Here is a 16575-nt window from a genome sequence, read left to right on the forward strand (position 1 = left end):
GTCAAAATATCCTATATACGGATACGTCGAAGAGAATGATCGAACTCTGGATCCTCGATCGCTCAATGCATCGATAGGCATTTCGCCGGCTCTTTCTGGCTGCCGACTACCACGTGACACGTGTGCCGGGCCAGATATTATTTCGACCGGACGGCAAGCAGAGAACTGGTCCGGTTGGGCAGTTGACGTATCAAAGAGATACCGACGAATGTCGCTCGTCCGCTGCTCGATCTCTCGCTTAGATATCATCGAACAATTTCTAATTAATCGCTCCGCGCGACCCGAATGCAACCGATCAGGACGCAGCGTCTGTTTGTCCTCGAAAAGTTCGCGATTCTAGCCAATCATCAAATCCTGAGGGAAATTCTTCAAAGATATTTCTCAAATTCGTCCAAGGATCCTCTGTTACCATACTGTTCACCAGTAGTTTTAGACACTCTTAATAGACTAGCTATATGTTTTTTGCCCGTTTGAGAACTCGTCGAGAATGCTGAGACACTTTGGTTGTTTAAGTAGATGAGTGTAAGACCAAAACGGCGCCTCATAAATTTAAGGGCGATCAGTCAAAGGACTCATGAGACGGGAAGAGAGAGAGAGAGAGAGAGTTTAGAGATTCGCCACCGGTTACACTGCTATGTTCGTCTTGCACGTGCTCGCTCGGTTTAGAGATTTGCCACCGGTTACACTGCTATGTTCGTCTTGCACGTGCTCGCTCGGTTTTGCGCGGGACGCTCGAGCGCCAGTCGACGTGTAGGCTGTCCAGTAGGCTATGATTTGTCGCATCGCCAACCAGCTGCCGTCCTCGTGTTGCCGCAGATTTTTCGTCAACGATGAACGTTTAACCCGGCAAAAATATTTTTGTCCGGTCGCTTCTTATTTCTTCTCGTTGCTTCGTTATTTAGCGAAGATTATTAACCTTTCGATTCTCGAGGAACGTTTCAACTTGACATGTAAGAGAAACTTAATCGATTTAAATTTCAAAAAAAAAGATGTAAGAAAGGAAGAGAAGAAAAATTCAAGATATTCCTAGAAATCTAGGATGCGAAAGATTCAGAATCCCAAGGAACTTAAACTTCCTCGATTCTCTACGCGACTCAGGATCGGTCTAAAAATTTAACATTGGGATGGTCTAGGATCCCAGCATCTGTTTCCATGATGAATCACTCGAGCGGGCCACTGACTTTGGGGCATGTAAATATAGAGGCGACGCGTTGTTCGACGTCCCGGCGTCGTCGTGCTGAAGGAAGAATACTCAGACATTGTCTTAGCTACAAAAACGCCGCATGCTTGCCGACATTTTGTTCCTTTTTCATGACGTTCTCCGACAGCTTAAACTAACAAACAACATTTTGTTTCAAGCAGGAGAACTAGGAAGCTAGCAAAGAACAATAGAGTATCCGTAGCTGTGACGAGATAATGACTGACAACATATAATATTAAAATATTATCAATATTAATTTTTACATTAGTAGAAAATATATATGTTTATAATACATACATTTTTCAATTTATTGAAGAATGTATGTATTATAATACTATGCTTTATTAATATATTATTACAAAAAACTTTAGGAATTACTTGATACAAGGATTAATCAAGACAGTACAAATCTCGTTAACTAATAGCATAATAATTTTATCGTTACGCTTATCAAGCATTCCTTTTACGTAACTATTTCCCTATTTCATAATTTTTATTTCGAGATGCGGCGATTTTGTACGCAATATTTCGCGATAAGACAATATTCGCGATTAAGACAAATACGATTAGGATAAAAATAGTTCGACGATTGAATTTATAATACGATGTGGTCGAGGACAATGTAGTGGGCAAACATTCCGGTGCATTTTATGCGACCACTAAAGCTTGGCGGTACGCCAACCGACCAAAGGTCTATTATAGTTTTGTTATGACAGCGGGTCGTTTTCGTAAATTAATGTCGAAGCAAATGTATCTCGTTTTAAGGGACCGCCGGTTGTATCCCTAATTGAATCGGTAAACACCATAAGTTAGCCGGTAACTAGTCATGTCGACATAAATCACTTTTCGGGAGATAAGCTGTCACCTCGTGTTTCATAGTCTTCTTTAATCTCATAAATGAACAAGATCGAAGCAAAAAGATACAAATGTCGCTGAACTCTAAACTAAAAATCGTACAAATCTGCGATCGATAATTATATATTTTCAGGTTTTCATAAGTAATTTAATGATCCGTATAAAATTTATTATTGAAAACAATTTTTTAATTATTTTATTTTTTTTTATCAAATAGTTGATATTTTTTATATCTTAGTGTGACGTCTTGTACATATAATATTGGATGAGTCTTTGCAATAAGTTGACATCCTCCACTAGACATTCTGTGATTACAAGTTCCTTGGATCCTTCTCGCGTGTGCCCTTAATTGCACGCATCGTAGCGTGCGGTGTCTGTATTATCCCGAGAAACTAGAGAGGAGCGTTCGCACCTCATAGAAGGAGGACCTCTATATTAACTCACTTTACGCCAACATCGTGCTTTCCATTAAATTAAGTCCAAGCCTTGCTACAAGCCTTACTCTTGTTTCTAACGCATTGAATCTTTATTTGCAGTATTCCCTTTATCCATCGATACTTGCTCGTGAATTTAAACTGCATATTTTGACATGTTTAAAACAAAAATTGCAATTAATTCATCCTATAAATTTTTCTTGTCAGAATTTTATATGAACGGTTGTCTTGTTATAAAATAGTTTATTCAAAACGTATTATGAGAGCGCCAAAATGACATGATATTATCTGGAAAAAAAAAAAATATATTATGTAACATATTTTATAGAATTTGTACGGTGTCGAATAATAAATTTATTTGAACAACTTTGAAATTTTTTTTTATATAAAATGGATATTTTTCACACAGTCTGATATCGCGTCTTTATCTACTGATTACAAACTTTTCATTTTGACCATTATTACCCATTTGAGAAGCTAAGTTACATATGCAAATTGCATCGAGTATGTACCTTCAGCTAGAAAGTTATTTATCTGATTGCCTAAGAATGTGTACTAGCTGCCCGATGCTTTTTACCAGTATCAGACCTCCCTTTCTCTTTGTTGACAATCATTTCGACGCTTTCTTGGAGAACTGTCATCTCCATCATATATAATTCTTTTCCCCGCGTGACGGCAGACGGCTTGGATGGATACAAGACATTAACTCTACGTGCGGAGAACGTAATATGTTAATGTCACCGATGACAACTGGTCGTTTAATCACTTAACGCCTCCTTTGAATGCCAGAAATCGCGTGCCCGGCATGATTCATCGGCCGCAACGGCATCTCCTCTAATCTCGAAATTCCTTTCAAATAGTCGCAGCAGCTGCCTACTTCACGCACGAAGCATTTTCATTTTTTACGTTCTCTTAATAAATCCGTTACCGACCCGATATGCACACACATTATAGCGTACATCACTTTTAAACATCTATGTAGAAAGGGAATGCTGTTTTTACAATAATTCCTACGTGGAAGAAGACACTTTGCAATTTGTTAATATTTCCATAAAATATATAAACTTCCGTCAAATTACAAATATATATTTAAATTCTTTAGATGCTGCATTCCTTGGATCATCAATATTTCTTGTGCTGAGATTTCCAGTTTTTCGACTTTTGCTTTTACACATCTTTTAGACTTTCGCTTTCGTAAATCCGATTTTTAGATTCTTCACTCCATTAGAGTTCAAATTTATCATGTTTGTGGAATTTAACGTTCTCAGATTCGAGTCTTCAAATTAAAAATATTATCAAAATTATAGCAATTAGAGAGAGAGAGAGAGAGAGAGAGAGAGAGAGAGAGAGAGAGAGAGAGAGAGAGAGAGAGAGAGTGTCGAGTCGCTTTAGTAAGGTTTAAAGCGGTCACCAGCAGCACCACCCAAAATTTTCCAAGCGGGATAAAACGGGGTTGCGGGCGGGCTCTCGTGGACTATCCTCGCGATATATGTATGTATATACGCGTGCAAATTCGCGGACAACTATACATAACTGGCGCGCGTATATACGTACATATATGTGAATATGTACGTATTACATATCGCTTCCGCATACCGGTTTACGTATACACTCGATCGTTCAATGTCGCAGCAGTTTTGCAACGGTAGACAGGGGAGGGGGGTTGGGGGGGTGGAGGGTGGAGAGAGGAGGAGAAAAAAGATAATATGATGTTTTTTTATGCGCGTCCACGGTCAGCCGGCTTGTAATTGCCTAACCGCAAAAGTTCGTTAACGTCGATGATAGAAAGAAACGCGCCGAAAATATATCCGTTTCAGTCGCCGCAGTCAACAGATGACGATATGTGTTTATCGGGCATTCGCGTTTACGTAAGTTAGGCCATGCATTGTGGGAAACCGATAGGGTACAATAACAATTAATTCTTTCATAGGACAATTTAAAACCCTTTCTCTTTCTCTTGTATACAAAATAAAATGTTAATTAAAATACGATATCTGTATCTTATTGTTAAATGTATCTAATGATATAAAGAAAAAAATATATGATTTAAATAAATATCATTTAAGTTAGATTTAGTTACAAGAGATTGATACACATTTTTAGAAAAGCGATTGAATAAAATTAGATAAATTTATATCGACTGGTGATTTTTTAATAAAAGCATAAACATATTACATTTATATTTTTTAAATATTAAATATTATTTTATCGTTAAATTTATTGCATTTAAACATTTATTACAGATATAATATGTAAATTAAATTTTAATATTAAATATTATTTTATTGATCAAAAAAAGAAGTTTGTTAATGATGCAGAAAAAATTGACTAAATTTATATTTATTTTCACTGAATTCTTCCTATTAAGCAATATCTCATTATCTCGTTTCACGCGACTTTGCATTTTGTTAATTCGCAATAAAAACAATATTTTTATTTATCTAGTTTTCGCGAAATGTCGGTAAATACAACTTTACGATAAATGTTTCCAAATAAAACGCGTTTTATTTTTATGCGTTACTTTTAATTTTTGCGCATCGATAATTCGCGCTACATTGAATTTTCACTCGCAAAAACGTGAACATCAGATGCTAGTGTTTTCCGCTTGACCGCGCGGGGCTATCCGGTGAACAATTAAATAACCGTTTTTTCTAGCCTGGATGATATTTGTGAAATTGATTGTTAAAATGGCGGCCAGGTTTAAAGAGGTATTACGAGAGAGAGAGAGAGAGATAACGTTAAATTTGCAAGGGCGCGTGAAATAATTTCCCAATAAGCGATCAAAGAGACGTGAAACAAAGTTTACATTGTACACCGTATTTTCGCTACATTGAATGCGTTACACAAGAGAGAGAGAGAGAGAGAGAGAGAGAGAGAGAGATTGTCGATTGTCGTTAATGAATGATGGTGCATGAACAACAATTAATTATCCGAATTCAACTCTGCGAGATTATGTATTTCGACGATCTCGTATTATCGCAAAGTACTTGCCACGCGGCATACAAATGGGGCCATTAATGTCGGTTCTTAGCTGTATCTGCTTTACAAGGAGAGTTCCCTCCTTTTGCCATAAGTTATACTTTGCGAGCCGTGTACTGAAGAGACACGCGAGAAAAAGGACGATTGTCGTGTATTCGTTTTCCGTTCTTAGTCGCCGCTCGTAGCCGTCACTCGCGTTTCCATTCCACGCGAAGTGAATCCATCACGTCTGATCCGATCGGTAGGCGAGATCCACCGAGCCCGCAACAATGAATGAGCACGCGCGTGAAGATCCGGATGCAAGAATCGTACGAGCTGACATTTTTCATGTGTCACACACGACTCCGAGATATTTCGAAATTTCGTGCAATATTTTATACACATAATTTTAGGATATTTAAAACAGATAAGAAAGATCTGAAAAAATTAATCAATTATCAATTAATAATAGTTGCATATCATTATTTTTCGGCAAAAGTTAATTTTGAAATCTTTTCTGTTAAAAAATTGATTTAATATCTATTTTAGTATCTGAAATTCACGTTCATCTTCGATTTCGTAGATTATTACATTTTTTATTATTGATAGACTTTCTGATTTTTATAATAGCCTATTGATAGACTTTTTAATAGCCTATTGATAGACTTTCTGATTTTTCTACAACTCTGAAATCTAAATTTATGTAACGGAGAAGAATAAACGCAAAATATATTGAGCATACTCTCTGAAAACTTCACATCTTGCGTCAAACAAGTAAGATGTATTCATACTACAGATGGACAAGGAATTACGCGATTTTACCGAGAACGGTGCGGCTGATTTTCTCGTTTCTCGAAGGTGGTCTGTCCGTATTCGTTAAATCTGGCCGGGGACCGATACGAAGATAAACAGAAGTTACACCTTGGCTAACACGCGCGGGAATTAACATAGCTGCGCGCGGTTCGACGTTTAAAGGCCGATCGCATTTCCATACCGGTGCTATTCGGTCCCGTTTGGCCCATCGGGAATCTTTTCCCCTTGATGTCCTATGCTGGTCTATATTTGCCCTCGGACTGCGGCGAGGACCCATTTATATCCCCTTATCCGTACATCTTTGCGCAGCGGGTCTCCGCGAGGCCCGAAGGCCGAAACTGCGTCCTCCCTCTCTCTCTCTCTCTCTCTTTCTCTCTATCTTTCTTTCTCTCTTTGGTTTTTGTCTCTTTCCTTCCAGTTTGTCCCAGGAAGATGAAGTGTCGACTCTTTCGCCGTGAAATTTTGACCCTTCACCTTTGAAGTTAAGTGAGAGAAGTGAATGCATCAACCTCTGCTTAAACAGAGAAAATGTTGCGTTTTAGATAATAAATTACCTCTAGCTCTTAATCTCTTCTAACTAGATTCAATGTATCTTAATTGTTAAATTCTGTCTTTTTAAATATTTTCGATTGAAAAGAAAAATTCTGTTAAGATTTTTGGATCGTACGATTTTCGTTTGAAATTATTCGTATAATAACACAGGAGGAAATTAACGCGGATGCTCGCGACGCGTCACGTCAGGCCCTTGACAAAATACTTGGTCGGCGTTCGATTTTTGTTAGCGGCTTGCGAGACATGATCGATGCAAATTCTGGCTGACGCGAATAACTCGCGAGACCGCAATGCTCTTCGTAATTGGATGTATCCAAAGCCGTCGACATTAAAATGCGTATGGCGGCCCCGCCTGGTCTCGCCCCCGTTCAGGATCAAAAGACGAGAGCGAGAGATGGATTTTTTTTTTTTTTTGGTTCTCGCGTACCCATCTGTTTTTCATTCATTCGCGCGAACGAGTTGATTTCCGCGCACGAGATTCCTCGCCTCTTCGTTCGCGCGCGATTCGCTCATCCAGCCGCGAATCTCGCCGGGAATGTTCCTTCATTAATAAAGAAGAGAGAGAAGAGAGAAAGAGAGAGCACTGGGGAATCGTCGTCGTAGGTGCTCGCGTGAGTCCGCTTCGCTCCGCTCGACGGCAAACCCGAGCGGAATGCGCGCGGAGCGCATACTTTCATCAATTTCACGTGTCTCGCAGCACCGCTCGCAGCTATTTCATTGACGACCTGTCGGCGAGGAAAAGGGCGAGAAAGAGAGAAAGAGAGATTGAGAGGGGGAACAGAACCGTGTATTTTGGGAACGAAATCGCGCAAGGGAACATCGAGATTATAAAGAGAGCACAATGAAAGTGCAATCTGACAATGTACACTCCGAAATATTTGCCACGAAGGATCGCGGAAGGGATAATCAGTTGTTAGAGGGTGGATGGGAGGGAAGGGGAAGGGAAAGGACTCTAAGCATCCGCGCCGCGATCTTTCGCCTTCCCCCTATAGGACGAGAAAGTGCTCTTCATCGTCCGAATATCGAAGAGTTTGTCGCTCGACTTGCCTTCATCCGAGCGAGAATACATCAAAGCGCTTTACCCACCTTCGTTTTATCCCCCACATCCCCATCTTGCCCTTTCTTCGCGACGGCGTAATAATCATTTATTATCCCGGCAAGTAATAACGACCGCGACTATGCTATGAAGTTGCGGAAATTAGGCTTTGTTTAAAAATTAGCCGCCCATCCGGACGGACTCATAAACTTTCCTCCGCTCGCTTCATCAGCCAGCAAATTTCCCCATTTTCGCCGAAAAACTTACCACAAAGCACCCTTTCCTCTGCGTCTTCTTTACCCTTACCGCCTGTCGATGCAACTTATAATTTGGTAAGAAGCATAAAAATACTGCTAGAACGAGGCAACTCTGTCAGCCTTATCAGTTATCAACGATACAATTCTTTATTGACAAACAATTAAATAAATAATTTAATATGAAAATATTTTAATTTTTATATTTTTCTGCTATTCTCTAGTATAATAAGAAAAATAAAAAGCAAAAGAATTTTTATTGCGTTGGAAATTATTTAGATCTGAGAAAATCTCTTAAGTGTGGTAATACAAAAAGATGAGATACATACCTGAAAGCGTATGAAAGTATCTCGACATATCTCGTAATAAATGCGGTTAGAGAGGCCGACGATGGCTCAATTATGCGGCTGCTCGTTTGACACTTAATCGAGAAAAAGAAAGTTTGCGTGCAAAGAAAATTGCGAATCCGATTAATCTGCAGTTGATTCGTTAGAACCCGGAAGCGCGACCCTGTTCGGCGAACTCTCCGTTAATTGTCTTAGTCTTCGATCGTGTCCCTCCTCCTCCCTTCCTCTCCATCTCCCTCGTCCACTAATTGAAATTCTTACCTAAGTACCTGCGCAAACACAGAATTCACTGTTAATTGATCGGAGATTAACTCATTGAGTTACTGCACATGTTAGGATACGATGATCCGAGAATTCAAGGACTCAACAAGTCGTGGACCGAAAGAGCCAATATTCCAAGAATCTGAAGAATCGAGCTTTAAGCGCAAAGCTGCAAAATTATTAACAAATATTGATAGTCGTTGTAATTAAAATAGCGATCAAATTTTATTTATTTAGATAAAAATTAGCATTTATTGTGGAGAGAGAGAGAGAGAGAGAGATGAATTTTTTTTAATATTTTATATATAAATATTTTAAATATTTTAAATAAACTTTTGCTAGTGTTTTACAAGATAAATAATCGATAACAATATAAGATCTCGAACATGAAATTGCCATAACCGTGAGATTCGAGCATTTAAGAGAATCGGCTTGAGACTTATAGATTTTTATTTTGCGCTAACAGATAATATTCTCTTTATTTTTGTAACATTTTTTCGCGCAAGTATTAACATACGGAAAAAGAAAGAAAAGGGGGAAAGATAATTTTATAAAAAATTTTAGCCATTATAAATTTTTAGCGGCCGCGTATCTCGCCTTTTCTTCTTCGCGACGAGGCGTTTTATTCCCTTTTTTTCCCCTTCAGCCACATACGCGCCAACCGTTGGTCTAGACGTGTAATTGAAGAAACAAAGGGGCAATTACATTGTGCAATTATATTGTGTGTCTCACAATTACCGCGTCTGCGCGTTTCAACAAGTATGGCAGCCGCGACTTGCATTTTTGATAGAATTATTTATTCCAAAAAGATGGCGGAGGTCATCTTACGATATTAATGCTAATTGAAACAATTTGCTGCATTTTAACATTATTTTATAAATTTTGGTTTCAGAGATACAATGTTTAAAATAATTAAAAATATCGACACATTTATAACTTGATAAGCGTTTTTATTATCACATTGTCGGATGTAAAAAAATTAAATTTATAGAAATCGAGCATAATATTTATATATATCGTATATTATTTTGTCTTTTGTCCAGTTTAAAATGGCACAAAGCACAAATTTATTTCAATGTTTTTTACTATTACTAATCGTTAATCGCGCTACGCAATCGCGCTACGCAATCGCGCGAAAGACAATATGAGAATGATCCCTCTTATTTCTCATTTCCGATCTAGCAGGACATTTTCATTAGTCACGAGACGCGACGGACAGAAAGACACTGGCGCTGCTCGATGACTCAAGGATTGACTCGAGGACTGTCGATTCGTCACTGTCAGCTAGTGCAATGTCACGAGTGCCGAGATGAGACGAGCGATTACGGGATTGAAAAATGATCCGCGAAAAGTCTCGGCATTTCGTCCATAATTCCTCCATGGTGAACCGTGGTCGCCTACGTACTACTGAAAACGAGACGACAGAGCGTCTTCTACTTAGCTTGAATATCTGCATTTCGAATTTTACGGAGGCAAATATTCGGGGAGATCCGTACTTTTTCAAGGATCGAAAAATTTAGGGAACTAAAAGTTTTCTTACGTATTTTAGCGATTCAGTGACTTAACAATACCGAAGAAAAATCTAGGAAAAAAAATTTATAAAATAGACTTGAAAAGTATATAATTCTCCACGCAAAAAAATATCTCTTTTCGCGATCGTAATGCCCGATATAGCTACTACGATTGGATCGCTCTCTTTTTCCTCATGAATTCGATATAGATGTTTCCGGGCCCGTGGATCGGATTTTTCAACGATCGCCGCCTCTGCCTGGAATGCACTTGCCGCCCCGGGCTCGAGGGGGTTCAAAGGTTAAACAGAAAATGTCGTACGGAGGCATGCCGAGGAGGCGGCAGTCGGAGGAGATGGTCGCGACGAGAGAGAAGAAAGCCGGAGGCATCGCGAGCCCGAGCTACCGGCGGAAGCTAAACGCACATTAAAGAGGCTCGTAAAATCATAAGCATTCCGCAAGATTCGCTAATATGTCGACGAGCCTCAATGTTGCTCGTCGGCGTGCGGTGGGTGTAATGAATGTATACGTTAATGTTAATAAAGGCGATGAGACGCGCCGCCGACTCGAGGGAAGACTCGCGCGACCGTGCATTTCCCGAATGCCAGATTCGACGCGAGCTATCTGAAACGGTTACGATACTACAATAAACGTCATAAATGCCTTAACATTTATTACAAGTATTTTACGGAAGCTACTTCATCCCAAAATTCAACATTCCTTTGATCCTTAGATTCTTTGAATTTTGCATTTGCTTTGCATATTTCATATATATATATTCCGCGAACTCTACAAGAGTGAACCTTTCATAGCTTCTCCAGGAATCTAGTTTCCGGATTCCTTTTAAAAACTACAATTCGTCGTCAATCTTCGCGTAGTGAGAATACTCTCATCATTCGGAACGGTCGTAAATGCCGAGCGGAATAGCCTGCAGGCTGCGATCTCGAGATCGAGTACTCGATTCTGCTGCGGCATTAGAATTGAATTGAATGAGGTTTTCCTCGAGAGCCAGTTTCCACGGAGCGGGCTCGTGTCGCCATTGAGACGCCTTTTGCCTTTTTTCCTTCCCTTTAGGATCATAGGCGTCGACTGTGAAACATTTTTGCGAGAAATTCTTCAGATAAAATTCTCGAAGTTGAGATACAATCCACATCATGCGCGAGCGTTTAATATTAATTAATTTAACAATGAATAATCTATTATAAAATGAAATTAAGCTAATAAAGTTAAAAGTTAGATATATAAAAAAATATAAAATAATATAACGCTTATTTATACATATATAACGATTTCGAAAGTCATAATCCATTATTGCAAATTGTTCCAATAAAATTCTTATTACCATAATCGTTTGGTAAATATAAATATCATAATTATTAAAACATGATGATAATGGCAAGTGAATAACAGAATCGCAAACATTGAACATCACGCAAACAGCTCGGAATTCTCATTGAACTGCCGGCATCTATGGCCGCTTACTTTCGTTTTACCGTACTGACTTTCGATCAGATCGATCGATCAGATGGGCAATCCTTGAGAGCGTGATTTGTGTCTGCGAAATATAATCGCCGCGCGTCGCGCGCCTTTATGCAGCGAAATCGGCGCCGACGCTTCGCAGAATCGCGGAAGCCACGCGACCTGTTGTTATTTATGATCGGCAACCGGACGCTATTTACCCGGCACAGATTTCTCAACCTAGTTGCCTCCACATTGTCGAACACTGACGTATCGCACACGGAACGTAATTGAAATGGCAATTGAAAAAGAACACGCGATTCGTACATGACACATAGATATAATCGCATAACAAAAAAGAATAATTATATTTATAAATGAATTTTTTACAATAATTATTTTTTCAAAAAGAAATTATAAAAGAATGTAAAACATTATATCATATCACAGTATAATTAAAAACAACCGCACACATTATTCTATTATTTTAAATATTTTATAAAATCGTCTGTAAATTAAATTAAGTGGAAATTCTATTAAATTATGAAAAGAGTGTAAAACGTTGTATTATCTTACAATATAATTAAACAGACGCATTATTCCGTTATTTTAAATGTTTTATAAATTTGACTATAAATTAAATTTAGTGGAAACTCTATTAAATTATTTATCGAATTTTTCTATGAAACTTTATCAGTTCGAGTCCTCATACGTTCGTTGCTGGAATTTTGCGGAAAGTAACATGTTATGCTGGTCGACAAGATAGTCGTCGGAATTGTCGGGATATGCGACAATTATTGGCGCGACTTTGCCATATCTCACGCGCGTCACGTGATGATCGAGTCGTAAGACCGTCGCCGCGCGAGTGTTGGATTCGCTGTCAACTGCCGGCAGCAAGGTGTGCCGCAATGCGTTGCATTCCTTGGAGCTGTTCTGTTTTTAGTCTAGGATCGCCATTCTTTGCGACACGCGCATCGCTACGCTTCGCGTCCGCTATTCCGCACGCACGCACGCACGCACGCGCCCGCTCTCAGCGAGCACGCATTCCGCACGGAAAGACTCGAGGATCTATTCACGATGAATTAGGATATCGATATTTTACTCTAGTGAACATTTTTGACACTTGATTTTCACTCTCGATGTTATGGAAAAAAATCGAAAAAGAAATGATAAAGATCCTTCACAAAGTGTGTCTTTATCAAATCTTTTTAAATACTCATTTTCTTAAAACGTTCTTCCAATTGCATTTTAATAGAAAGACACCTAACTAGTTATTAACACGGGGGAGACAGATGAGTTTTCTTGTCTTCGATGTAATAAGAGTCCTCGCTGCATCAGAGACGCGAGTCGGGCGAGTGTCCTCAATATCCTTGCATCGGGGGTAATGGGATGCGCGGAAAAAAAATGATTGATCCGCAGCATGCGATGAAGAAGTTTCCGAGTTATGCGAGAAAAGTTAGGTTCGATCGATTGACAGTAGCCTCGCGCCGTCGTCGAGCGTTCAATATTAATCGAGTCGCGCCGCCGTGAATCGCGTTCCTCGATCTCCGGGTCGGCTCGTTCCTCGCTATAATGAATCAGAAAAACGCGAGAAAAACGCCGGCACGATCGATGAGAATTATTCGTGAAATCTGATCGGTTACGTCTTAGTATCCGGCAGTTTATTATTTGCACATACTCGTAATTTCTTGACGGTATTCGGCGTCCATTGTTCACTTCCGGGTGACATGTAATGACTTCGAAAACACGTTAAATCAAGATTAATATATTTTTGATTCTCTAATTGAATCAAACTCGAACGTTATTTAATTTCAATAATTTTTCCGATAATTAAGATCGACAGATTTACTTTCTTTCGGACAACATCGTTTAAAAGCTTCCATTTAAGAGCTACCATCAGTTTCGTAATTCTGGCCGTAGAATAGATAAAAATATAACGAAGAACTTTGAGTCGAAGGTCGATGTCTGATAAGAAAAAAAAAAAGAACAGAAACGGTGAGAAGGTTCCGAGATGCGAGGCGCTTTTAACGCTCTCTTATCAGACCTGATCCGATACGGTGACCAGTAATGACAGCTACCTACCGCAGCGTCCGTGGGTTATACTCTCGTCGACCAGGACCATTACCAGCTTATTACTATGTACCTCGGCAGCTTATTGAAAGTTCGCGGTTGAGCATGTTGTCTAATAAAAACGCGATGTTTACGTCCCAGCTGTGCTCACCGTTGCCGCGAAACTTGCCGCGCTCTTCTGCGTTCCGCTATGACTCTTCGGCGTTCCTAGATTTTTAATTATCTGAACTCTAAAATTGACAGTACGTCCAAATCTAGGATTTTAATTATTTTGAATATTTATGCCTAAGTCCAACATCCTAATATCTATATTACTTTTATATTTTTATATCCTCGCAGATTTTTATCTCTTTTGATCATATTTATTATCTATTATTTTATATCTATATTATTTTTATCCTTTATATTATCTTGAATCTATAAATCATTCGATATTTTGAAGATTAAAGGATCCGATGCCAAGTACAAACATAAAAGAGACTATGTTAACGATAATTGAAATCGCAAGATTGAAATAATTTTCAAAATTATCCATTCGTTGAAAAAATAAGGCAGAAATATTTTCTCTTCCTTTTAATCTCTTATATTTTATATTGTTGGCTCCTTCTCTCTTTCTTTATCGGGAAATAATCCAAAATGGCTGAGAGAGATTATTCTATGAAGAAGATGAAGGACGAGTGGTTCGGAGTAGGGAGCCGGTAACAAGCTGCCATGGCGTATCTTGCAATTTGTTTGCCAGACACGGCCATTCATCGACGCGATTCTCCTATCTTCCATAAAGATGAGAGGCGTCCCGAGTGTGGGGATTGCTACTATCGATAAGCCACGCCACCGAGCGAACGGGCTGCCTTCGCTTTTAAATTTAGTTCATTAGCGGCTGTGCCAGGTGGACGATGCCGCGATTTCGCCGACAAATTACAGCGAAATCGCACCAGACGTCACTATGTCGATGCGACGCAATTCCACCAGCTCGAGAAATTCCTCAACATTAAAAGACATTTATTTGGACTAGACTTGATAAAAGAAACGAAAAATTAATAGTAAGAAATTAAACATACTTGTTTCTCCAATAATTAAATCTCTCTTTCAGAAAAAAAATTCTACTTGTTTTTTTTTCTCAACTTTTTTTTTTAATTTCTTTTTTAAGCTTATTATTTATCTTGAACCGCATCTAATTTTTCTTAATCTACAAATGATGTATTGAAGCTCATTGTTATCGATGGGAAATCGTATGCAGTGGGAAAAATTAGCAATTAAACTGAGTGACAATAATTCAGATTGAGAGCAAACGCGACGATAATCGTTATCGTTCGCGCGGAAAGTATCGTACTCGCGGGAATTTCGACGCTGTTCGAATAAACTGACCCTATGAATTTCGCCCAGTAGCATAATCGTAAAGCCGATAAATAGAGCCGGATTCCAGCCAGGATTTAACGGCGCATAATTTCGATCATATTTGCGCCTCGCGCTAATTAATTCAACGATTTACAAACTCTTGCGGACAGTTATCGGCTAACGTTGTGTTGGCGAAGACGGTAAACGCGTCAATCGAAGGATTCCTCTAGGAGGTATCTATCGCTCGTCTCAATTAGCATCTTACGCGAATGCTAAAACATCGGCCGATCATCCAAGAAGATAACGTAGAAACGCGTGTAACGCTTCCTCGCCACAATATTTTCGACAGCCTTCCCTCGGTGTCAACGCGAGGTCTCCGCGATTGCGAATGCGTCTCGAGATAAACAACATCATGTCGCTAGATGCCTGAAATTCCTTATTTGATTCCTGATTTGATCGATCGCCACTGCGGTGGATCTTATGAGCGCGATGCTACCTCAGAGTAACGAGAGAGCTTACTATGTTTCGGTCATCAGTCCTTTCTGTTTCGATCCTGTCACTAATTATAACTTAAATTAACAATATTTTTTTCACCTATTTTATATTTGTTATTATTGTATTTATTTTATTATTTTATATATTTTTTATATTATTTGTTACGTTAAATCCTATATATTCTGAATTATTCTCGATTTTTATACTTTCCATGTTTCAAGTTTCTTAAACTCAAAACTTCTTCAGCGTGCCGGATGAGAGATTCAGTATTAGAATCGTGATCGTTGAACACTCGGCATTTCACATTTTCAATAACCTTGACCCTGGTTTTCCCAGATCCCGGGAGAGAGAGTCCTTTACACCCTTTACATCCTATTCCTCCTTTACTTCCCACATTCGCTATTCCTGCACGCCTCGCGATATACCAGCTAATCGTCTGGCTTGAGCGTGTACTATTCGCTTTATCTCCCGCGGGACCTCGCTTCATAATAACAGCTAAGTGCTACCAGACGTCCACAAATGAGTAAACGGTGTGCCACCCGCTGATAAGGGTATTCCGCCGCAGGAAAGAAGCGCGCCGGTATCCGCTTAATGCGGCCCCGCCGCAAAGATACACACCGTGAATAATATCGCCGGCTCGCGATATAAATGCAAACGCGCGGCCCAGGTTTGACTAAAGGGTTTACCTGCTCGTTACCACCTTCGGCTGCCCGTCGTACCCGCGCGAGACGATAAATAGCATCAGCTTGCACCTTCCCTCTCTTCCTCCCTCCTTCCTCCCTCTCACTCTCAGTCTTAAACTTCTGAACGATGAAGGGAATCGTGGAACATCCGTGGAAATTAACGAATCGAGAATCAGGGGAATCAAGTGACATTCGGTTCAGTGAACCTCAAATATAAGGACTCTCGAAACCAATGAGCCTAGGATCAGGAGCTACGATCTGTGAGAGAGTTAAGAGATCCTACGATATATATCGTAGGTCTCTCAGAGATCTATA

The 16575-nt window shown here is 39.4% G+C and overlaps 2 protein-coding genes across 3 annotated transcripts in view; one reads left to right on the forward strand and one right to left on the reverse strand.

The window, feature by feature from the left end:
* Nucleotides 1–16575, forward strand: part of LOC115241194 (protein vestigial) — a 47079-nt gene that overhangs the window by 12306 nt on the left and 18198 nt on the right. The window lies entirely within an intron of this gene.
* On the reverse strand, nucleotides 5462–6613 carry LOC115241195. Its single transcript, XM_029816846.1, has 2 exons — nucleotides 6278–6613; nucleotides 5462–5886 (listed from the first exon to the last, which is right to left on the reverse strand). Exons 1-2 carry the CDS (start codon nucleotides 6536–6538, stop codon nucleotides 5638–5640), a joined length of 510 nt encoding a protein of 169 aa, XP_029672706.1. The 5' UTR covers nucleotides 6539–6613; the 3' UTR covers nucleotides 5462–5637.

This window comes from Formica exsecta, unplaced genomic scaffold (assembly GCF_003651465.1).
Source record: "Formica exsecta isolate Colony F162 unplaced genomic scaffold, ASM365146v1 scaffold47, whole genome shotgun sequence".
NCBI classification, from domain to species: Eukaryota; Metazoa; Arthropoda; class Insecta; order Hymenoptera; family Formicidae; genus Formica; species Formica exsecta.